Here is a 25,998-nt window from a genome sequence, read left to right on the forward strand (position 1 = left end):
CTCTTGGGTTTAGTCCACAGAGGGTTTGCAGAGAAAGGTCATACCCTATGATTCCTTACTGATGTGGAAGGGTTTTCCCTTATTTCCCCCACTTTGCATTCCCTGAAATCACTGCTACAAACTCATTGTCACTGCAGAGTCCATCAATGCTGCACCTCTACAGAGCAAATATGTCACTGTTCAAGGCACCCTACCTCCCTCCAAGGGCGGTGATTGCTATATCATTTGCATTTCCAGCCCAACATATGGGAGAAAGGAAGTAAAAACAAATCCACATGGCATTTTAGGTCTTCCATTAGGCCAATGGACAGGCCCTAGAAAGTTTCTACTACAGCTGGTTGAATTTTTAATCTTGAAAACATTTTTGACAGAAAATGGCATTTTTTCAAAATAAACCTTTTCGTTTTTAAATAAAAATGCCATTGGAAAAGGGGAGCAAAAGAAAAAGTGGGAGGGAGATAAGGGAGACTAAGCAGGGGAAATAAAACAAAAAAAAATCCAAACTGAAAAATTTTCCACTTTATGTTTATTTTCAAGATTTTTTTTTAGTGGGGCAATTGCTATTTTTAAAAACTATATATGTATTGAAACTTTGAGCCAAATTCTCTTGGTTCGCCTGGTGTATATCCTCTTTTCCCCCACTGAAGTCATTGTGGTCGCAGCAGAGGAACAGAGATCCTTTGTTTTTTTTAAGTTCACCTGATCCTGTTGTTTATTCCCTTCTAAAGTCATAATCCTCTGACATCACAATCAACCGCTGTGTAGAAAATTATGATGTCACAAACAAAGGCTGATCGATAGCAGGAGCAGGAGAAGCAAGAATGAGAAATAAGCAGCACATGCAAATGAACACTGAGAACCAAATTTAGTCTGGTTCAATCATGGACAACTGTACTGACTTCAGTGCAGTTGTACCCACTTACATTAGAATGCATTTGGCCTCAAAACTCCATTTAATATAAAATTTGTTTCCTAAAATAATCAAACATTTAAATAAGACTGTCCGTTTTCAATGGTTTCCATATGCATGTTATCCAGTCCAGCCAGGGCATATCTTTGAGAGGGTTAAAAGCTGACTATAGAAGTAAATATGCAGAAACTGTTTTAAATAGCAATATTTAAAAGTACTTACCTACTTCAGGGCAGGGGGAGCAGTATCTTGAATGTGGACACTAAAATAATATATTTTAATTCTGCAACTGTCTCTCATAATCAAGAAAACAGGAAGCCAAAACCCCTAGAAACCTTCTCTCCAGAAAATACATGCTATCATACATAGACAGAATAGTTTGCTTTTCCAAATTCTCAGCTACTCTTTAAAGACATGGTCTACTTTTAAACCTGTTTTGCAGGTGTGTTTGCAAACGAGCATTTATGATTTGTAATTCTCAGTGGTTTGAGCATTGGCCTGCTAAATCCAGCGTTGTGAGTTCAATACTTGAGGGGGCACTTAGGGATCAGGGGCAAAATCAGTACTTGGTCCTGCTAGTGAAGGCAGGGGGCTGGACTCAATTACTAAACAAGTAGCTTTTGCTAAACAAAACATTTATTTACTATTCCAAATGATGCAACACTACATACTGAAGCAGGAGACCACAACTCCAGTCTAGACTCAGGCTTCCTCTCCCCTGGTTTGTAAAAGTCCAAGAACTGGAAAAACTATCTACTGGGGCCTCAGGTGTAGGGATGCAGACCTTTTTACTCCACATCACAGCTGCCAGGCAACTGACATCAAATGATCACTGACTTGCTGTTCCGTTAATCAACAAAATGATGTACGAGCAGTACTTACACATTAGACTTTCTATCCAACAAACTTTGTCTGGTTTCTGCTTTCTTTCTCTCCAAGGCAGCCCACATTCTCTTCTAACCTTGTCTCCTAACCTATGACTTAAATCAGCCTCTGTACCAGATGACTGGAGGGTAGCTAATGCACCACTGATTTTCTGAAGAGCAACTATCTAAAGATAAAAAAAAATGCCATTAGTTTTTGCGAGTCACCAGCAGGAAGCCTTCCAAACTATCAGTGAGACCACTGGATGACTGAGGTGCTAAAGGAGCACTCAAGAAAGACAAGGCGGTTGAGGAGAAGCTCTATGAATTCTTTGCTTTGGTCTGCATTGCAGAGGATAAGGTGGATCTCCCCACAACCGAGCCATTCTTTTTAGGTGACAAATCTGAGGAACTCTCCCAGATTGGAGGTGTCATTAGAGGGTGTTTCGGAACAAACTGGTAAATTAAGCAGTAATAAGTGACCTGGACCAGATGGACCCAAGGGTTCTGAAGGAACTCAAATATGAAATTGCAGAACTATTATCTGTGATATGTAACCTATTGCTTAAATCAGCCTCTGTACCAGATGACTGGAGATATGTAAAGCTGGTTTTAAAAAAAGGCTCCAGAGGTGATCCTGGAAATGACAGTTAGTGAGCCTAACTTTATTATAGTTTCAACCAATTTGCCTGGTACTAAAGAACAAAATTATCAGGAACATACATATGTTGGGAAAAGTCAACATGGCTTTTGTAAAGGGAAATCATGCCTCACCAATCTACTATAATTCTTTGAGTCAACAAACATGTGGACAAGGGTGATCGAGTCAATATATTGTATTTGGACTTTCAGAAAGCCTTTGACACGGTCCCTTACCAAAGACTCTTAAGCAAAGTAAGCTGTCATGAGATAAGAGGAAAGATCTTCTCATGCATCAGTAACTTGTTGCAAGACAGGAAACAAAGGACAGGAATAATTGGTCAGTTTTCACAATGGAGAGAGGTAAATACAGGGCCCCACAAGGATCTGTACCGGGACCAGTGCTGTTCAACATATTCATAAATGATCTGGAAAAGGCGGGAAAGAGTGAGGTGGCACATTTTCAGATAATACAAAATTACTCAAGATAGTTAAGTCAAAAGATGACTTGAAGAGTTACAAAGGGATCTTTCTAAACTGGACTAGATGACAAAATGGAAGACGACATTTAATGTTGATAATACAAAGTAATGTACACTGGAAAACATAATCCCAACTATACATACAAAATGATGGGGTCTAAATAAGCTGTCATCACTCAAGAAAGAGATCTTGGGAGTCATTGTAGATAGTTCTACATCTGCTCAGTGTGCAGCGGCAGTCAAAAAAAGCTAACAGAATGTTAGGAACCATTAAGAAATGGGTAGATAATAAAACAGAAAATATCACAATGCCACTATATGAATCCATGGTATGACCATACCTTGAATACTGTGTGCAGTTCTGGATGCCCCAGCTCAAAAAAGGTATCTTAGAATTTGAAAACATTCAGAGAAGGGCAAGGAAAATAATTAAGGGTATGGAAATCCCTTCAACCCTATATGAGGCCTGGGACTGTATATCTTAGAAAAGAGATGACTTACGGGGGATATGATATTTACCCCTTCACATAACACAAGAAGTAGGGGTCAACTGAAAAAAATTAATAGACAACAGATTTAAAACAAACATAAGGGAGTTATTCTTCACCCAACACAGTCAACCTGTGGAATTCATTACCAGGGGATGTTGTGAAGCCCAAAGGTAAAACTATTCAAAAAATAATTAGATAAGTTCATGGAGGATAGGTCCATCAATGGCTAATGGCCATGACAGAAAGGGACACAACCCTGTGCTCTGGGTGTCCCTAAACCTCTGATTGCTAGAAGCTAAGACTGGGCGTCAAGGAATGGATCACTCAAAATTGTTCTGTTCTGTTCATTTCCTCTGAAACATCAAGCACTGGCCATTGTCAGAAGACAGGATACTGGGATAGATGGACCATTGGTCGGACCCAGTATGGCAGTTCTGATGTTCTTGCTCCAAGCTTCCCTTTTTCATCTCCTCTGCCTTCTCTTGGCACCACCCCACCTATACCTTCCCTCCCAGCATCTCCAAGCCCAACTTCAAGTTTTCCTCTAACAGATGTTCATGATTACTTGCTTCTGATGATGACTAGACACAGTGCCTCCCCACTTCCAGAAACAGGCTTCTTTAGCTGCCCCCTATATAACAAAAGCATTGTGCCTGCTTACAGCTAAATATTTCCATGGATGGCTCTGAATGTCCCAGATATCGACGTCCATTAGCTTTCCTCAAAGGCCCATGTGCCACTCAGCCTTCATTCCTCAATGGCCCTTGGCTGTCCCAGGAAATCCGTTCCAAGCCACAGAGCAGTTAAATCTTGTCCCACTAGCAACATTGGCTAGACTGGTGTGATTTCCATTCTTGCTGTGGAAGGGTCAATTAGCACTGCACCAAACTGAGAAGCCACTTGCCAAGGCACTGGTCTAACGGTAAGACACTAGATATTGTAATTACTACAGGGGAAAGAACTTGGGAACTCAAGTATAAAGGCAAAATTAAAGTAGTAGAGAAAGAGACAGAGAAAACCCAGATTTCTTTTCACCCTCATGTGGCAAGAGATTCTTGCTTTACAGAATATATATTCTGAGCCCAATCCTCCAAGCCCTGCAAATGTAGAACTGCCATTGAATTAAATGAACCAAATTCAGAGACAACTTATAAGACTTGTATAAGTTCAAATGTTTCTCAATGACTAGTCCGTGGACTGGTGCCGGTCCCTGAGGTCTCCCTGACACAGTTTAGGAAGGCAGCAGGCTGGTCCCTAGTATCAAAAAGGCTGAGAAACTGCTCTGAACTGTTAGAGCATCTGGGCCTAACTTTCCTCTGCCTTCTGTCTAGTGTAGTTATTAGTGTCTGTGAAAATTAGGCTTAAAATGACACCATGCTGATTTGGTTGCATTTTATGCTCCCTTTGCTCAGATGTAAATGACTATGCAAGGTGCAAGGCACCAGAGAATCAGGCTCTCTGATTTGAACTTGGTCCCAGTCCTGTAAACATTCACACAAATGCTTAACTTAGAGCACATGAGTAGTCCCACAGAAGTCAGTGGATCTACTTACCTGCACAAATTTAAGCATGTGTCTATGTGTTTGCAGGATCAGGGCCTTAGACTTTGTTAACTCAGATACTAATAGATTAGCACCCATTTACCAATGTGTAATTTAGAATAAGGGTTGGGCGTCTAAGTTTTGGTGTCACTTACGTGTTGAGGAGTTGGAAGATTATGACACTAACTTGCACCTTCCTCCTTTTGGTTGTGTGTCTTGTGACACTCCCCTCTGACCCCTCACACATAATTTACAACATTGTAGGTATTCCTTCAGTCTAACCTAGACTCACCCCCTTACACAGACTCAGTGGCCCAAATCCAGGGTTGATGTGTAAGGAGGCTATGTAGATTATACATTGATAAGAGGTGAAATCTAAACTTGTAGCTTATTACATATGAAGACAGAAAAGAGTGTACAGTCCCAGTGCCTTAAAATTCTACCTGTCCTCTAGGGAATTTTCTACCTTGCATTAAATAACACTGGGTTCCTTTTAAAATAAAAGACACCCTCATCCTGCACAGGAAGTGGAAAGCTCCCCGGCTGAAAATCACACTACTTTACACTCACTTTATCTTTGACAACAAGACTCTATCATAGTTCCCTTGACCAGTGCTGGCAATGTTGTTGTTGTTGTTATACTGAAAACAATGTCAGACAGTCTGACTACCACCAAAGCTAATTTATTGCATGGTTACAATTTGGTTCTCAGAAAAAATAATTCCCTTCCACGAGGGTCAGGGTAGCATGCTGATAGTGACATGTTATGTTTAAATAATTGTTGTTTCTAGCATGGTTTCAAATGTATTAAGAACATGGCCATCCATGAATTGGCTGGTGACTGGCGGGAGAAGGTGGAATTATAGAAGGATGTTTCAGTAAATGGAAAAGGCTAGAAACCACAGTTAATCAAAGAGTGATTTGTCACTGTAGAAACCCAGTTAACAAATTGAGGAAAGAGCCAAACAAACAGAAAAATCACAGAATCCCTGTTTTCTTTTGGTCTGTTTTAATTTTCCAGTGCTTAAGTTACAAGACAATTTAACTTGTTACTTCAACAGGAAATAATACAACTGCGTTATATTTTAATAGAAGTCATCTAGATTCATGCTTTGAATTTGAAAAGTGAGACACATATAGTTTCTACTAACACTGTTTATGTGCTGCTGTTGTGGGAAAGTGTGTTACGCTTCTTCCTGCTAAGCTACAAACTGAAGAAATTCTAGGAAAACTGAAGCAGTTCTAACAAACAGGTTTCAGTAACACAAAGTGACACATTTCAGTACATATTCATAAGGGTTGGGGGGTTATTACTGGGCTGTAATTGCAGTTGTTCTAACACCTAATAAGCCATGGTTGGAAAAACAAAGGCAGGTTAATTTGTGATTTCCTCTCCTCATTCAGAGGCAAATTAAGTGTCAAACAGCTAATACAGAACATATTTCATTTTATGAGATTTTAATTTAATTCTGCACCATATCGTTGATGCCTTAATGTAGGGTGGTTTATCTAAGAAGAAGAGCAATTTATAAACCTCTTTCAATGGAATCTTTAATGATAGGATACGGTAGCATAATTATAGCAGTGCCTGTTAGTCCTACTATACATATGAATCTGTCAGCAATTCCATCAAAAACATAAACCCCTATTTTAGGGGTTTATAACTCAGTTATACAGTTTTGCTCCAGGGTGAAATTTGGGATACAAGATTTCTGCCCATGAGTAATTAAAAAAAAATCCTAATATCTCATATATATTTATCTTTAATGGTAGAACTATGCAAGAATCCTTTACACCCTAAAAGTTTACTGATATTGACTGCTTTTTTGGTTTGCCTGTTACTCAAAAAAGATATTTTAGGCCCAAATGCCATCATGCGCGCAAGGCCTTTTTGAAATTTTCTGTATTTTTCCTCTATTTGTTCTATTGATACCTAATTATAGTAAGACTCAACCAGCTTTGCAAAGCTGGGAAACAATAATTAACCCCAGTTTTACATATGGGGAAAATATGTAAAAAAATGAATGAAAATATGAAAAAGCAGAGAAGTTGAGTGACTCACATAGAGAGTCAGTAGCAGAGATGTGAACAAACCCTTGGTTTCCTGACTCCTGTCCTATGCCCTATCCACAGTCTCCCAGAAATTGAAATAACTTTAAATCCATTTTTTTTTAAAGGATGCCATGACAACCATCCAAATAATGTCTCCAAAAGAATGATTAATCCCTTCTAAGCCAAAATCCAATGTTCCTAAAGATGGATTTACACCAAAGACTATAGCTGTTGGTGTCTATCATGTTTATACAGTACTGTGAATTTTTGAAAACTCTACAACCTTTGAAAATGCCTATGAAAAAGCTGTTATAGTCTGAAAGGTTCCTTTGTACAATCACCTAATTACATATTTACATTTAATTACACTGATCATATTGGCTCCAGTACATACTGGGTATGTTATACCCTATCATTTCAGCAATGGCATAAACAAACTGAAGCGAAGAATCTACTTAAGTTTATGTAAAAATAAATAAACAATAACAAAGACATTTTAATTTTAAACTTAAGGCTGAAACTATAACATGTATCTCAAACAACTGCCTACAGCCCATGATCTCATGCTAAAATCCTATTATTTCTTATGAGCTATGTGATGATGGGAGACGTCCAAGGTGCTGCAGGAAGTATTGGTGTTGGTTATTCAATAAGTGACACTCTTCCTTCTGAGTCAGTTCTGATTCCACTGACCTAGCGTGGTATAAAGAGGGTGTATTGTTGTATTTCAGATGAAACATTAAACTGAGATATTGACCATTTATGGTTCTTAAAGAACTTGTGGCGCTTTTGTCACAATAGGTTTTTAGCCCTAACTCCTGTTCATATTCCAAATTGAGTAACCACATTATGATTACCTAAAATTTGCCTCTGCTCTGTTGTTGAGCACTGGTAATAAATACTGTTGTGATCCACCCAAAAGACTAATGCATTTCAGCAACAGTAAAGTGATCCCTAACAGGGCTCATCCTTGAAATCTCTGCCCAGGCAAACTACAAGCCCAGAATCTGTATATTAGTTTGCACAGCAATTTGGTATCCTTTGGAATGAGAGATGCTATTTAAATACCAGGTATTATTAAATAATGGTAACAGTGATAATCTTGCTCTTGTTGAAGCCAATGACATAATTTCCCTTGACTTTGGAGAGAGCAGGATCATGCCCTAAGCCTCCAACCAGAGGCTGATTTTATAAACCATGTGAAGTACTCTAAAGAGCTTACATTATGCCTGGTCTACACTATGAGTTTAGGTCGACTTTAGCAGCGTTAAATCGAATTAACCCTGCACCTGTCCACACAACAAAGCCATTTCTGTCAACATAAAGGGCTCTTAAAATCGATTTCTGTACTCCTCCCCGACGAGGGGAGTAGTGCTGAAATCGACATTGCCGGTTCAAATTAGGGTTAGTGTAGACACAGTATTGGCCTCTCGGAGCTATCCCACAGTGCATCATTGTGACCGCTCTGGACAGCAATCTGAACTCGGATGTACTGGCCAGGTAGACAGGAAAAGTCCCATGAACTTTTGAACTTCATTTCCTGTTTGCCCAGCGTGGAGCGCTGATCAGGACAGGTGACCATGCAGTCCCAGAATCAAAAAAGAGTTCCAGCATGGACCGTACGGGAGATACTGAATATGATCTCTGTATGGGGAGATGAATCTGTTCTATCAGAACTCTGTTCCAAAAGACGAAATGCCAAAACATTTGAAAAAATCTCCAAGGCCATGATGGACAGAGGCCACAACAGGGACTCAACACAGTGCTGTGTGAAACTTAAGGAGCTGAGACAAGCGTACCAGAAAGCCAAAGAATCAAATGGACTCTCACGGAGGGAAGGGCGACTGATGACTGTAGCTATCCCACAGTTCCCGCACTCTCCGAAAACCACCTGAAGGGTCAAAAACATTGTCGCGGGTGGTTCAGGGTATATGTCATCAGCCCTCCTCCCCCCCCCCCCCCCCCCCCGTGAAAGCAAAGGGCAAAAAATCGTTTCTCGCCTTTTTTCACTGTCACCGTATGTCTACTGGATGCTGCTGGTAGACGCGGTGCTGCAGCGCTACACAGCAGCATCCCCTTGCCTTGCTGACGGCAGACAGTGCAGTATGACTGGTCACCGTTATCGTCATCCCGTGGGTGCTCCTGGCTAGCCTTGGTGAGGTCGGTCGGGGGCGCCTGGACAAAAATGGGAATGACTTCAGGTCATTCTCTTCTTTAAGTTTTGTGTAATGGAGATTCAGTCCTGCCTGGAATATCATGCCATCTGGAGGCTACTGCCTCAGGCTACTCTCTCAGTCGGCAGCACCGCGCAGTCGCACCTACCCCAGCCTACCCCTTGCTCCCAGGGCTCACAATCAGATACTTAGACCTCTACATTTTGCTGCAAATAAAAAAATAAAGCTACCGTTTAGAACTGTCCCGCAACATACATATCCTGGGACATTTTGTATTTTACCAGTGTCAATCAAAGACCCACACACAAATGGAGATTCAGTCCTGCCTGTGCTTCTATCCTATTGCTTATCACAGATTCCCATTTTCAGGTATAGGCTGAGCAAGTGCAGAATGGTGGTTCACTCTACTTCGCCCTCCCCCCTTTGATCTCTGCTTGCAGAGGCAATAAAGTCAGTGTTGTTTCAAATTCATGCATTCTTTATTACTTCATCACACAAAAGGGGGATAACTGCCAAGGTAGCCCGGGAGGGGTGGGGGAGGAGGGAAGCAATGGGTGGGGTTGTTGTAGGGGCACCCCCTAGAATGGCATGCAGCTCATCATTTCTGCAGGATGTCTGGGGCTCTGACCTGGAGCGGTCGTTTGCCTCTCTGGTTCTTTAGTAGGCTTGCCTGATATTCTAGGCAGGACTGACTCTCCATTAGACAAAACTTAAAGAAGAGAATGACCCGGGGAGTCATTCCCATTTTTGTCCAGGCACCCCCGACCGACCTCACTGAGGCCGGCCAGGAGCACCCATGACAGCAGCAGATGGTACAGTATGACTGATAACCATCTTTGTCAACCTGCAAAGCAGCAGATGGTACAGTATGGCTGGTAACTGTCTTTGCTAACTTGCAAAGGCAAGGAGATGCTGCTGTGTAGCGCTGCAGTAACGCGTCTGTCAGCAGCATCCAATAGACATACGGTGATAGTGGAAAAAGGCTGAACAGGCTCCATGGTTGCCGTGCCATGGCGTCTGCCCGGGCAATCCAGGGAAAAGGGCGTGAAATGATTGTCTGCTGTTGCTTTCACAGAGGGAGGATTGACTGACGACATTTACCCATAACCACCCGCGACAAATTTTTGGCCCCATCAGGCATTGGGATCTCAACCTAGAATTCCAATGGGTGGGGGAGACTGCGGAAACTATGGGATAGCTATGGGATAGCTACCCACAGTGCAACACTCCGGAAGTCGAAGCTAGCCTTGGTACATGGACGCACACTGCCAAATTAATGTGCTTAGTGTGGCCGCATACACTCGAGTTTATACAATCGGTTGCCAAAAATCGAATTCTGAAAATTCGGAGTAATCCCGTAGTGTAGACATACCCTTAGAATCTAGCTTCATATGCACTGCAAAACCTAGAATGAAAGGGGTGAATTTGTATTATGCTTCCACCTTAATTCAAAATGCCCCTGTTAAACAGTAGGTTTAACTCAAAATCTTTATTTTAATGTATTTTATTGCATGGTTGATTACAGTGTAAATACTTACTGATGCATCAGTGGAACTCTAAGGAATAAATCACAAGTTTCTGTACTCTCTCTTTCATTCTATAAATACCCACTTTTCCTTTAATGCCCAAGGAAGACTGCAACACAGATTTATTACTTACCTCCAGGCAAATTTGCTCTGAAATTACAATTCAGTAATAGGAGACTAATCCAAAAAAACTGTTGGTAAAATATTGTGTGTACACTTGGGTATGTAGTTAGGATTGTTAATATCAATTAATTCTGCTCACAGAGGAGGACTTGTTTTAAAACAACTTCATTTTTCTTCTGTATATATGTAATTACACAGCTGTAACTAATAGCCATGGAGATGCAATCTGCCATCTAAACAACTAGCATTATTCTTCAAAGTATTACTTGTGCATTTCTTCTTTTATTTTCTCAATAAGAGGGGTGATTATTAGATATAATTAAATGTATATATCAAGACTTTTAGCACAGGAGTAAGCCCTCCTTATGGCTCCATTTTTTTTATGGTATATGGCAATTTTCGGGACATTACAACTAAAGATCATTGCTTTATTTTGCAAATCTGATACTCCTCTCTACATATAGAATAAGATAATGCTTATTTCCACAGGGTTCGTCCTCTCCCTTCTTTTTCTAATGCACGTTATCACTGGCATTCTTTTCTTTTATCTTTGTGTAAACCATGTGCTCTATTACATTTGCCATTTTGTTTGGGTGACATTCCCATCAATCAACTGACTGCTTGTGCACACACACAACAGGGACTATGAAAATTCCCCCAAAATTTCATTACGCTTCATGGCAGTCACTAGGAAAATGCTTTGATGTTACAGGAAATTTTAGCTATGAAGAATCCCAAGCCTAATCCAGAGAAAGTACACGTTTTATTTAGCAGTATTTCATAGGGCTCTGTACTTGTTAATTTAGTATTTATAGAATGACAGCACACAGAATAAACATCAGCAAAATATATAGGTAACACTTGCCAGCTACCTATTATAAAAGGCATTCCTAAGGCACCAGCCTGGTTCTGCTTCAGTGAGTCCACGAACAGATAAACTCGATGCATTCCAAACATAAATCTTGCTCTCCAGCTAGAACTGCAAAGCTTTCCAGGCACAGAGTTTTAAGTACCATAAGGTTTCCAATATTTGTCTCTTGTTCTAGGCTCCATAATATAACAATGTGGAAAATAATACTTACACATGCAGTGGAGGAATGGGAGATGGTTCATAATGGTAACGTCCCTCGTGATGTCTTGCATCAATTGGCACAGGAGGGTGGAATGCTGGAAAAAGGTGAGGCGGATCTGAAAAATAAGGTTTCCAAATATGAATATATCATGCAGCTATTTTTTAATATTGATTACACCTCTCAAATTATGTGCCAACTGTAATATGATGTACAGTCAAATTCTTCTTTCTCAGTACAATGTCAGTGTAACTGAACAGAGTTTGTTCCATAAAATTTGCATAGATGTGCGTGAATATTCATTTATTAATTTTAATATTCTCTTTTTATAGCTTAAATGGCAAATTACATACAGAAGCCTTTAATAAATAATTACAGTGCACACATGTGAAGTATCAGATCAAAAGGATCACTGAACCTTTCATAAGCATCCCTGGTTCTTTTTTTTTTTCATATTAAAACAAATAAAAATGTTATTGAAAGAAAGACCTAAAAATAGACTACAAATAGCATGTAGTAAAAATGATACAGTGGAATGTACAACTAAAACAGCAGTGTACAAAGTACAATCTGGAGTAAATTACAATTAAGTTAGAAGGAAAACGTGATTTGGAAAGGCTGCATTGGAGGAGATGCTGTGCTGCAGCGCACCAAGGGGAAGCATCAGGAAGTATGTGCTTCAGGGTGTGGGGATTCGTTTCCTCAGCCTTGAAAAGGATGCAGCATATTCTTCGCATGCAGCTGGTCACCTCTGCTGGCAGGCATGTAAAGCAGTGGGGAGAAATGGCTTTGGTTACTCCCCACCCTATTTCTGGCAAGTTGTTCCTGGGAAGGCCAACTCTGAAGCTGCCACTGCAATTCCAGACAGCCCTTATATACATTACACAAGAGGGAACAGTTCCTCGCAGTCTCGTCCCCAACCCGCCACTACACAGGTTGCGTACAGGCCAGAACAATCTAGCCCTCATTTTTCCACATCATTCTCTAATTAAATCATTCTCCGCCATTTTGGATGCTATAGTTTTAATATGCTGTAGATCTCTATCAACATTTTCATGCCTTTGCAACTGTCTAATGTAAAGAAAGTTATTTTATAGAAGATATTTAATGCATCATTACAATCCTGAATGGAGGAAACAATGTACAAGCAGCAACATAACATCTGAAAAGCCCATTGTCTCTTGGGGTGTGAAACCTTCCTATCCAGACCAATTATTAACTAATTTTTATTTTGTCCTAAATCCATACTTTTATGTGATCCTAAAACCAGATGGAACAGATATTATGTAGTGTCATGGTTTTACTAAAAAGGATTCTAAAAAGAGAAAATCCTTATTTATGCTCAGTCGGGAAAACCAAGCTAGAGAGGCCTTTTTCAATCTTGCTATAACTCTTAGGGTAAGTTCTGTGTGTATTTTCTTCCTTCTGAATTCAGCTAAATGTAATCCCCCTCTTAGATTATGTTATCTCTGAAAACAAGTGCATCAAGCCAGTTGATGATCCAAAAAAAGGGTGAGGAATTGCCTCTGTTTTTTCTCAAAAATGTGAAATGTTTGATACTCTCCAACCAGCTGTGGTTGGTAGAAGAGGAGTGTAAAAGATAATGGGTTGGGGAATTCACACAAGTTCTGAGAAAATATTTCCAATGTTTCATGACAATTTTGAAACACTTGAAATTTCCTGTCCAGCTCCAGTGCCAGCTATTTGTTAAGTATTAGCTACAGTATGCTTACTAACAGCGCATTTCTGCCATTTACTGACTTGGGGTCCAATCCTGTTTGAAAAGTGATTGTGGCTTCCTAATGTGAGCAGGGAACCTCTAGTCATAATAGCCCTAATTCTAGCCCTATTCTACAAACTGGACATAAATACCTACGCACTTGCAATTTGATCCACTCCTACACCTGTGTTGAGCCCTGCTGACTTCTACAGGACTCACAGTCAATCCCAGGAATTTATACACCCCACAGGAGTACGTGGTTATGGGTGGACCAGAAGATACATGCTTCCCTTGCATGAAATGCATTTTGCATCAATCACCAGCCCCAGAAGCCACAACGCAGCCTGAAACCAGGAGGAAATGTCTGAAGGACAGAGAGATGTCTACACAGTGTGGGATCCCGTTGTGTGCTGTGCTCCCTACCCCTTAGCCTATTAACTGCAATAATGTAAGCTGAGTAGGGGTCTTACTCTTGCTGTACATTATTTTCCTCCAAGACATATTAGCTACTCTTCAACAAACATATCTCTCCCCCGCCTCTGTCATAGTGGCAACTCTGAGGAAAACAAGGGACAGGGGAGGTTTGTCCCGAGGGGCTGGATTCTGATCCCCTTACGCATGTCAAATAGCACCATACCCCACCTCGCACAAGGTGAACAAGCCTATGCAAGATGCAGTTTACTTTCCATCCCTGCCGAGCCAGGCTGAAACTCCACTCTGGAGAGCAGTTCCCCTATTTACCTCTTTAAACACAGTTTAGCCATGTACAGTATTAGCCCTAAAGTTAAATGTGATCTTCTATAATTTTCTATTTTAGGACTGGAATATTGAATACTAAATTACCTATAGCCCAGATCTAACTTAACTGTACAGATGAAGTAAGTAGTATTTAACGTGTGTGTTTGTGTTATACATTCCCTTCATTAACCTCTGTCATCTTGTACTGACATTTAATGAGGCAGAAATCTCAAAAGAATACATTTCTGAATCCTTTAATATTAAGTTTCTCTGTGTATCCTGGTTGCATTTTGTTTGTGTTTTTGTTTGGGAAAGAGAAGTATTCCATCATTGCACAGAGAACTGTCTAAGTCAACCCCGCATGACTAGAACAGGCCTGAATATCTAGCATCTGCCATAATTATCCATCTCACAGTTTATTATTTACACATGAGCAATACAGCTGGTGAGCATCATAACTCAAGCGTATGTGTAATAAGTTACTGCACTGTAGCCATCTCCTGTTGCAACCCTTGGAAAAATACCTCATGATGACTTTTCCAAAGTCAGGCTAAAACTGCTGAAGCAGAATAAAGTGCCACTAAACCTGGCTACCTCCTATTTATCATACAATTTCCTGACTGATGGTTCCACAAACCAGCTGCTAAGTGCTGTGTACTCTACTGTCAGCAAACTAACATGCTAAATGGGAGACAGGGAGAATAATGTGCAGAACCGGTGGAATCAGTTTTACTGAGGGAATTCAAAATCTACTATACGCGGATAATTCCTTGACGCAGAGGTAAGTAGTAAATTCTACATGCTTGTGGGTCCAAAAGTGTTCTACTTTGAACAGCTTTGAATATTTATATGAAAATACTCTCACATCAAACAGATATTTGAAAGAGCACCTATCATCCAAGGTTCCACTTAGAATGCACTTGAAACCCTATAAATATGTAATTGGTTGACATGTATTTAAATTGAAATATACTGTAAAAAGTTTGCATAGCTGTAACACAGATTGTATTCCTATTGGTCATTCTGACCTCACACAATGACTGTTTCAACAGAGATACTGCCAGACCATCACAGGGCAAATTCTGCCACATTTATTTATACTAAATAGTACACTATTCTAAGAGTGGTCCCGTTGGAATGAATGGACTACGTGTACAGTAATGTACTGCTCTTTGTATGGTAGAATCTGGTCACAACTGATCTGTAGCTGCTGTTAGCAGAGGTCTTGGCTACCTACAAACCCTGTAGCCACAAAGACCCTTAATAAGAGGATCTGGCAATTGCTCTAAAAATATGACATTTATGAGCTTTCTATTTAAAATGCATAAAACAAAACTATCAGCAGGAATTATGCTATAATGAATATAACAACATCTTCTAACAAACTTTACCCTTTATGTCGCATTTCAGAAATTATTCATAAAAAAATTCTATATCTTGGAAGATTTGGCTGAAATGAAGGCAAGGGTAGCCCCTGCCAGGCATATCCTTCTTACAAGCACACAGGGCTTTAAAATGATCTTCATTAACTCAGGCCCAAATCCTGCAATCAGATCTTGCAGCCAGAGACTTGTATCTCTGCAGAGTCCGGCTAAAGTCAATGGGCTCCACATGAGCACAAACATCCATCTGTATGGATTCAACTGCCTAATCAGGGCCTTAGGCCCAATTCATCAAAGCCCTTGAGCACATGATTCAGTCCCATTGACTTCAGTGAGATGTAACCATATAGCTAAGTGCTGAAAATGGTTGGACTTATTCACATTTCAACTTGTTTTGTTGAATAGGGGCCTTAGCTATCTTCCTTTCCAATACCACAAGCGAAAATATCTTTAAGGTCCACCTCTGCTTGAGAGCATCAGGAAGTCTTTCAAACAAAATTTGGAGTATAGGCAAGTAAGTTGTATAAGAGTAGAAATGTAGCACTGGTAAACACTTGAAGCTCCACACGATTTTGTAGATGTCATCTCTGAGATTTTTCAAGAAAATATGTGCATTTTTTTTTCATATTTAGATGTATAAATTGTGTATCCCCTTCTTACAAATACATCTTCAGATACAGTGAAAAGGACCAACGCTCACAAATAATAATCAATCTTACACTCCTAGAAGAGGAGAAGGGACTTGCACTGTTCCCTAAAGGTCAGTAACCTATGCCTCCACTGAAAGAATCAGATAAATGAATAAAGGAAACTGGGAAAAATTATCAAAATGTGAATGGTTGATAAAGAGAGAATACTAATTAAGGTCTAAAGAGATCTAAGAGTTACCAATGATCTGCTAATAGATGCAGCAGAAGGTTAGATGACTATAGCAGACCAAGAGGTATTCTGTAATACTGAGTCAGTGGCAGAAAGTTCAACAAGAGAAAGTGAAAGAACCATCATCCAGATCCAACTCACTCTGAAGTCAATGGGAATCTTTCCATCAATTTCTTGATCTTTGGAACAGGTCTTTTACAGTTAGGAATCACTTGGCTCTGCAAAGTTAAACTTTTGGTAGTAAGGCTGATCACACAGACCACGCGATTTTCTATCCCATTTTGCTCAAGCACAGTGAGATTCTTGCCAAACCCTCTAGCATGGTCTTTTGAAAAGATGGGCTTCAACTTTTAGTGAATTGAGAAACTATTTGTTATGGTATAAGGTTTGAATCAACTCAAGTGGCTAAGTGAAGCTCCACTCTCTGCAGCTGCATTATGAGATAGCGGCACACAAAATATGCAATTCAGTGTACATTTTCAGTATGTGTAACATTTTAGTGGTTTATCATTAGAAAAATCTGTTCACAAAATTCTACAATAGAACACTAAGTTAAGTTTAGAGCTTTACTCAAAATACAATTAAGCTTGGAAGGATAAAATTTTTCTTTTTAAATCGGTAAAGGTCAATTTCACTGCACCCATAAAAACTGACAAAAAATATTTCCATCATTAATCTAAATTTACAGACAGGCAAAGAAAGACAAATGCTGCTTGAGAAATTATTAGAATTTGATTTAAATCTATTTATTTTGAATATTTTCACGTGATGTTGGGACATTTCATATATTACATATTATAATGCTTTAACTTTTGAATCTCAATGTCTGCTGTGATTAACTAATTACTAACTGACCCCTAGTTGTTTGACCTCCCCATAATTTTGTACAACTGTGAACATTTAAATAGATAAATAAGTGTAAAATGCTTAAAATTAAACATTGATATTATTAATTGAAATGATAAAAAAACAAAAATCTAATTCTGCCTAACCCCTAATTATAATATATTGGGGGTGAAATCCTGGTCTCATTGAAGTCCATTAGAGTTTTGCTTTTGACTTCAAAGGAGCCAGGTGCTCAGAACACTCTGCACATTCAAAATTATTGACTTCTATGATAATAAATAATTGACATATATAAACCACTGTTACACCAAAATTTGCTAAAAACACCATTATGCAAAATAGAGCAATTTCTTAATGTCTTTTTCAGTACACTGCATTGTGAATACTTTTGCCAGCAGATTTCTACATTTCCCTTGGTGCATAGCTGATCAGCCAATGGGAATTTTCTAATATTTTGGTTTGCATAGTCCTATAGGACTTTACTATTTCTTCATATACATTTGCTTCAATTTATTTTCCCTTGACGGTGTTGTCTGGTTTAATGGTAACCGACATGGTGCTTTTTGAATGGCACGTTCTTCTGCACTGTTAGCCAGTTGAAAAATATGAAGTTAATTTTTAAACAAAATTAGTTTCCAAGAGGGCCCATTAATTTCCCTTTGAAAATGTGTGTATGAGTTTTTCTGCTCCCCATTTTGTTTCAAGGGCTCTTCTTATCAAGAGAGAAATATAACTAAGACCCCCAATCCTGCAAAGACCTAGGCACACGCTTAACTTCATGAACTGCGAGTAGTCCCACAGGCTTGACTTTAAATGGGACTACTCAGAGTGAATTATGTTAACCATGTGCATAAGTCTTTTCAGGATTGGAATCTAACTGACTGACTAAGAGGGGAAACAAGAAAACTTGTACACAAAATATTGTCAAATGCATGAAGTAAATAAACTGAAAAAGCAGAAGTGGAGTTTTTTCTCTTCTATTTATGAAGTTCTTTCAGTTACAGTAATATTAGGTGTTATTTGTAACTATCGTAGGTACAAAACTCAGAGTAAAAAAATGTGACTTTCAGGTTGATCATGACACTTTTATATTTTATGTTCATTAATGTACTTCAGCCGTTATACTTCCATCTCCAGCTTCAACCTGAGTTTTCTGAGCTCATTTCTCTATATTAAAAACACCACAAACCTCAGAAAGTGGAACATTGCTCCACTTTTTTGATTGTTCTTGCTGATGAAAAAGATTCCCACCTTGGTAAAGAAATAAGAATCCAAGGCATCTCACGCACCTGTCATTCATTTGTAAACCCAAACACCTTGTGGGAACATGCTTTATCGTTTTTAGTGGTTCCATAATAATCATCCCACTAAACACTTGGAAGAGGAGCTGTTATCTCTGAGCTGGAAGAAAAGTGACTGGAAATGATTTAATCAACTGGCACTGGAAGATCTTTAATATGCCCAGATTTGCTGCAGGTATTGGCTAAACAGCTATTGGATTGATTTCAGCTGGAACACTTTATCATTCTTCCCAATCATTGCAACACTACTATCAGAGGAAAACTGCAGCAAGATTGTCTTCTGGAATACTAAACTTTCTTAAGTCTATTTGATTGCATGTATCCAGTGCTCAGAACACTCTGCACATCCAAAATAATTGACTTCTATGTTAATAAATAATCTACATATATAAAACACTGTTCCTCCAAGAATCTCTGAACACTTTGCAAACATAAATTAGGCCTTATGATAATCCAGTGATTGAATCATGAATTATTAGTTGTATTAGGTCAGATGCACCAGTACAGTAAGGTTGCTTTGTGCTGCACTGGCCATATAAAGTAGCCATAATAGCATCTTAGTTGGCCATCGGTTATGGCTGTTTTGCATGTGTAGAGCAGTGCAGTGTATGTACATTTTTATTATTATTATGTACATTGTACATGTTGGAAGACTGAAGCACTGAAAAAATAAGAGTTGCACAGGGGCACATAGCAAGTCAGGGGGCAAAGTTGGGAATAGAATTATTGTGTTCCAAATCTCATTGTCACACTATGACCACTAGACGACACTGCCTCCCTTTCTTATATAAATTGCTGTTTAAAAAGCCATTAAATGTAACAGCAGTTGCATATAGTCAGTGTCTGTGCTCCAAGCACACGAGAAGAGAACCCAATGAGACATCTTGGCCACAAAGTATGTTATTTGGAAAGAAGATCACTTCTTATAATGCAGCTGGCTCTTGGTATGCCACAGCTCATCTTTTTTCATAACCTCTGGATCCATGCAGTGCTTCTTAACAAACTTAATAATGTGGTCTCCACAAGAAAATGACAAATTGTGCTCTGCCAGGGAACTGACAAAAGAAATCCCTGCCTCCGTTACCTCAAATGTACTCTCTGCAGTGAAAAACCAATTTATCTTTTCCCTTGCAACGTGCTTTCTATTCTGCCATTGTCCCACTAACTTCTTGTGTCCCTGCCATCAATACATCTACCACAGCTAAAAATCATACCCACAAGAATTTTTTTTTTAAAAGTGCCCATATTTAACTTTCAACAATCCAGTCAAATGCTTTAATCCAGATGCTCTGGAATGCTGCTTGTCTTTTGATTCCCTCTGCATGTGCCTGGTGACATCTTCTGTATTCTCATCTTCCCTGCTGTGATACAGGCACAAACAAACAAAAAACACACATGCACAGAAAGTTATTAAAAGCAGGTTAACCCAAACATATAGGAGTCTGCAGCTGTGAATGATGAACTACAAACTGCGTGTTAAAAGAAAATAAATAAAATTGAATTAAAAAAATAAATCAATCCTGACCCAGACTGCAGATGAGTAAGAGTGAAATCATACAGGAAGACCCTAACTACGCTGCTGCAGCACAATGTTTACACACAGTTCTCCGTAGCTGGGTGCTAACACAACTTCCCTTCCCAGGGCAGACAGGGAACCGCCAAACAAAAATTTTGTAAAATAGGTTATAGTCTGGTTCATTCCTGTCTACAATGGCCAGGGAGGCTGTCTTAGCACCATGCTGACAAGATGCATGTATAAACATGGTGCTTGCAAATGTAACTATGCCGCAAGTGTAGACAAAGACAAGGAGAGAGAACAGACTGGAAGCCAAAAATTAGTGTACTCATGGAAAGATACAGATTATAAATTCACTTTTAAAATGTCAGATATCCTTGTATATAGTGTGGATCTGCCTCTGGAGGTCAGTTTGTAGCAACTATTAAACTTCAACAAAGTTAAAAGGGTTACAAAGTATTAAGCGTGGCCACAAAACGTGAGTCAATCATATGCAAATTGCTAGTGTGTTTCTCTCCCATGTAACAAAGTCAAGTTTGAAAGCAATTCCAGAGGCCAAATCCTAATCTGGTGTAAATCAGCATAGCACCAGAGATGTCAATGAGTCTACATAGATTTACAGCAGCTGAGGATCTGGCAGAGGTCCCTTGTTTCATTGGCCAGCACAGGCTGGAAGAGTTATAGAAGTTACATTCAGAGTCTTTGGTAAGTAAATTGTATAATGATAGAAATTAGAGATGGAAAAGACCTTTTAGGTCATTGAGGTTTTACTTTTGAATATAAAAACAACTCAGCTTCTACAGAAGAATATTCCACAATCTGACAAGTATCAGGGGGTAGTCATGTTACTTTGTATCCACAAAAACAATGAGGAGTCCAATGGCACCTTAAAGACTAACAGATTTATTTGGGCATAAGCTTTTGTGGGTAAAAAAAAAACACTTCTTCAGATGCATCAGATGAAGAAGTGGGGTTTTTAACCCACGAAAGCTTATGCCCCAATAAATCTGTTAGTCTTTAAGGTGCCACCAAACTCCTCATTGTTTTTCCACAACCTGACAGATCTCACTGTCAAAGATTTTTTCCTGCTAGTTAACCTAATTTTGTTCTTAAACCCATCACTCCTAATTATTTTACCTCCCTTTGTACCATCCTAAAGAGTTCCTCTCCCTGTGTGTTATTTATACTCTTCAAACACTTGCAGATGACTATCGCTTGCCCTCTTTGTCTATCCCAGAATGTAGATATATTGCATTCTTGTAATCTGTATCCACACTTTAAATTTGACACTTCAGTCAATTTATTCCTTTTCATTGTTCCCTGAACTCCTTCCAATTTGGGAAAGAGAGACAGTTATCACCTCTCTGCTCTAGGACATTAAGCCTGTGCATGCAGGCTAAAAAAATCACACTGATTTATATATAATACTTTAAACTGGAATTTCACTGTACAAACTGATTGTTAGGTTTTTCAGCATTACTGACATTTCTCTCTCCCACTGAATATCTGCATTTCTAGTTATTTCCCCCCAATGTGTCTATGAACTTGGATTTTCCCATTCTGAGCCAGATTCTTCCACTCTCACTTACAATGAGTCGCAACTTATACTACAATTGCCAGGGGACTATAGTGCTACTCAATGTGAGTAAGGGCTGCAGAAATTGACCTTTTGTTATTAGAGCTTTATCTACACTTGAAAGTTAATTTGGATTAAGTTAAGGCGTGAATTTAAAGCACAAGAGCTATTCCTGAATAATTTAATGTGTGGACACATTCATACTGGAATAAGAGTGCCTTATTCAGATCTATTTTAATCCATTTTGAAAGTGCAGGGAGCAGAGACACAGAGGGAGCTGGAGGAGAGGCTGAAGCAACACACAAGATTGGGCTGGCCATCATGAAGAGGTAGGGACAGCTCTCCCCACTTCAGATCCCAGTGGAGACACCCTGCCCAGTGGACAGGCAGGAGCACACGCACCAACCACTGGGATCGGGAGCAGGGCTGCATTGGTACATGATGCCAGATACCAAGGGGCGTGAGAAGGAAGGACAGGGCACTGGGCACCAGCCAGCAAGGAATGGCAATAGGAACTGCTGGGATACCCCTTCCCAATCTGGAGCTGGCTGCCACTGTCAGTAGCTCCCTTCGCTCCCCGTCATGCCCCCATTCACAGTGAGCTTCCGAACCTCCCCGCACCCGCCTGAAAACCAATCTGAATTATTTTTTCATGTAAGATTTTATGAGACACTGTATCAAATGCTTTTCCAAAATCCAATACATTGCATCTACTATATTCCTAGACTTTATTGATGATTTCTCTTAATCATTTTCCATTATTTTAATAGGGGCTGAATTTATTACCAGACAATATTTTCCAGTAATTTCCTTCCTTTCTTTGAAAGTTTAGTATTACATTTACTTTTCCAAATTACCTGTTGTCTCGCCCAGTCATCAGTGACTTCTCAACAATAATTGTCAGAGCATTCAGTAAGTTCACTAGGTAATTCCCTTCATATCTTAGAATGACTTTGACCTGGTCTTGATGTCTGGTATATGTGCACACTTTCCAAATATTCCCTTATCTGCTTCTTAACAAAAGCTACATTTAAGAAATCTTCATTACTTTCTAATTGTTCAACCTCTTTATATTTTGTCAGTCTTAAAAGCAGCTCAGTAGCTCTGTCTTTTTACTTAGTAATTCCACTGATTTCATCCCTCTCCTAATTGATTAAAGAGCTTGTTTGCTATTGTGTTTCTTTCCACCTTGATACCTTTATAAAAAGCCTTTCTTATTCTCCTTAACCTCTTGGTTATTCTTGCTTTTTGCGCCATTGCTACCCATCTCTATGATCTTTAGTTTCATCTTTATATTCTTTTTATATTCCCTTCCACTTTTCCATTTACTGTACAAGTTCTTTTCACTCCAAAATGTTTGAGCGGTATCTCATGAAGTCACCTTGACTCTTCCTCCTAACATTCTTCTTTTGCTGATGAACTGATGGTGGAGTATTGCCTACAATACCGTTGCTTCAAGCATCCACTGCAGCTCCCCCAAAGCAGACCAAGGAGCCACAATACTGACAAAGGTGAGAATGTCACCACTTCAACTGCAGAGCCATTTCAGTGATGTACCTGCTGAACAGGGGGGAGGGATAGCTCAGTGGTTTGAGCATTGGCCTGCTAAACCCAGGGTTGTGAGTTCAATCCTTGAGGGGGCCACTTGGGGATCTGGGGCAAAATCAGTACTTGGTCCTGCTAGTGAAGGCAGGGGGCTGGACTCGATGACCTTTCAAGGTCCCTTCCAGTTCTAGGAGATAGGATATCTCCATTAATTTAATTTAATTCATGGGGCTCTGTGCATGTGTGTGTTACTTTATAACAAAAAACATGGTTCTCTGAATGAGGCAATGAGTAAAAAACCCAAGATCTCAACTCAGAGAAGCTAACTCTGGCAATCCTTACCTGTTGACAGTAAAACTGTCCTCATCCCTGACAACTTTCCAAAATACACCTGCTGGACTCATTGACTTGAGGTCAATGGGAGGGAGTTTTTTATTGCACAACTGTATGTTAAACCTAAAACTTGGGTAGGTCAGGTGGGGTGAAGGAAAACCACCGCAAGGGAAAGAAAACACTTCTTCAAACCCTAATGCAGAAACTGAAAAATCAGGTACATGAATAAGCAATAGCATTCAAGTACCTGACTTAGACAAGCTTTTCTACATGGGACGGTGTGAGATTTAAGCATGTGTGAGATTTTGGGAGCGGGGTCTGTCTTTTCGTTGTATGTGTATACAGCGCCTAGCATAACAGGTCCCAAGTCCCTCATTCTATGCACTGGAGTAATACAAATAATAATTTCTTCACCTTTCCCTCCACTGTCTAGTGGGTCTATAGTGCTCTAGGAGGCCCAAACAGGGAGCTGTTCCTGTGCTCAGAAGCACTCTCTGAGCTTGTGAGAGTGCAGACTGCAGCAGCCATCTTCTTGTTCTGTGTTTGTACACCACCTAGCACAGCGGGGTCCTGATCCATGACTGGGGCTCATAGGCACTGCCACAATACAAATAATAAAAAATAATTCTGCCTGTCCCCTGTCCAAGGAGACACAAGAGGCAGATTCTTTGCTCTCTCCCCTTTTGCACTTCTGCACGAGGGTCAGACACAATCTGACTCCAAACAAGCAGATGACATCACATGGAATTTATTTTTCTACCCTGGTTAGAAGGCAGAGTCAGTTGTGGTCATCCAAGTCTGGGAAACTTCCAAGCCATGAGACAACAGGTTTCCCGCGCCTGAACTGTTTGATGCTCCACTGAATGCAGGGGCACTTTGAGAGATATGCTAACACCCATATGGAAAAGCTGTTGAACACAAAGGTTGGAGGTCAAAAGTTTAAATGGTCATGATAGAGATGACAGCAGTCTCTTTCTGGTCAATCACATCAAAGGGACTGTCAGTTCTTATACTACTACTGAAGATCTTTTGGAACCTATTGAAATTCTAGCACATTTATTGCACACTGGGAGCATAAAAAGACTTTTTGTTTGTTTTACAGCTTCTTGCCAAGCACAGATGAGGTATTATTTTAACTGTTAACTGCAAAGTTTATGGTCACTCTAACAGCTATCAATCTAGCTCTTATGGTCCCCCCATCTCTATAGCATCTGAGTTTGCCAACTTATTTCATCATGCTGCTTTCATCAAATGTGCCACTGAACATAACAGATCATACATTTAAAGAGATGTGCACCACATTCTATTGGTGATTTGAACATCTGCTCCTATGCATCTTTCCCTAGCTTAATGCTGAACTGAAGGAATCTAGTACAGTAGTTTCAACAAAGTTTGGAATTTCTTCTCCAACGACAACAACAACACCTTGATGAAAATATGTGGCCTTTATTGTATAGAGCTAGAAACATCTGCTCCTGAACTACACACAGTCACACATTTTTATTTATTGATTATACATTATTTTGTGTTACTGTTAGGTATAAAGGCCCCAAACTAGGATCAAGGCCCCACTCTACTAGGATCTGTAGAGAAACATACTGTATTAAGAGATGGTGCTGAAGAGGTTAATTTAAATAGAGAGGACAAAGGCTGAAAGAAAGGAAGCATTATTATCCCCATTTTACAGATGGCGTATTGAGGCAGAGATTGACTGATGCACCCAAGGGAAGACTGTGGCAGAGTCAGGAATAGAATTGGAGACTACTGAGACCCAGTCCAGTGACATAACCACAAGACCATCTTTCCTCTCAGACCTTCCTTCCTCTCAAAACTTGTGTTTGTGGTTAGGTCAAAAACTTCATTGCAGTACGTGTTCCATGCCTTGTACCAACCATTGTCAGCTAGCTGTTTGCCAAAACCAAGACCCAAGTTTGCTTGTTACTACCTTCCTCAAATTCCTGTTCTCCTCTCTACAACAAGGTTTAGCAGTATAAGTTATGCTCCTAGCCTCCATCTGGCTAGGCAGAAACAGATGTCCATATATTCTGACATGATCTTATTTCAAAGAGGGGACTTTGGGTTTCCAATGATCTTATAAAAGCCAAAGCATATGATGGCACTCAACAGTAATTTCTAATTAGGAGGGTTTTAATCAAATTTAAATGTAGCCGAGTTTTCACAGCTAATGAATAAATCCTGTTTTTAAATCATAATAATCACGTAGAATTCACCTGGCAGCCACTCCCCTTCATGGCAGCATCCTGAAGAATCCCCTACATGAGTAGTAGTGA

The 25,998-nt window shown here is 39.7% G+C and overlaps 1 protein-coding gene across 4 annotated transcripts in view; it reads right to left on the reverse strand.

Annotated features, from left to right (window-relative positions):
• GLI3 (GLI family zinc finger 3) overlaps positions 1 to 25,998 on the reverse strand; it is a 258,797-nt gene that overhangs the window by 106,478 nt on the left and 126,321 nt on the right. For all 4 annotated transcript variants that reach the window (XM_034761252.1, XM_034761254.1, XM_034761251.1 and 1 more), the window contains one exon: positions 11,884 to 11,989. In XM_034761252.1, coding sequence (XP_034617143.1) covers positions 11,884 to 11,989 — 106 coding nt within the window. The remainder of the gene's footprint in view (positions 1 to 11,883; positions 11,990 to 25,998) is intronic.

Source organism: Trachemys scripta, chromosome 2 (assembly GCF_013100865.1).
Source record: "Trachemys scripta elegans isolate TJP31775 chromosome 2, CAS_Tse_1.0, whole genome shotgun sequence".
NCBI lineage: Eukaryota > Metazoa > Chordata > Testudines > Emydidae > Trachemys > Trachemys scripta.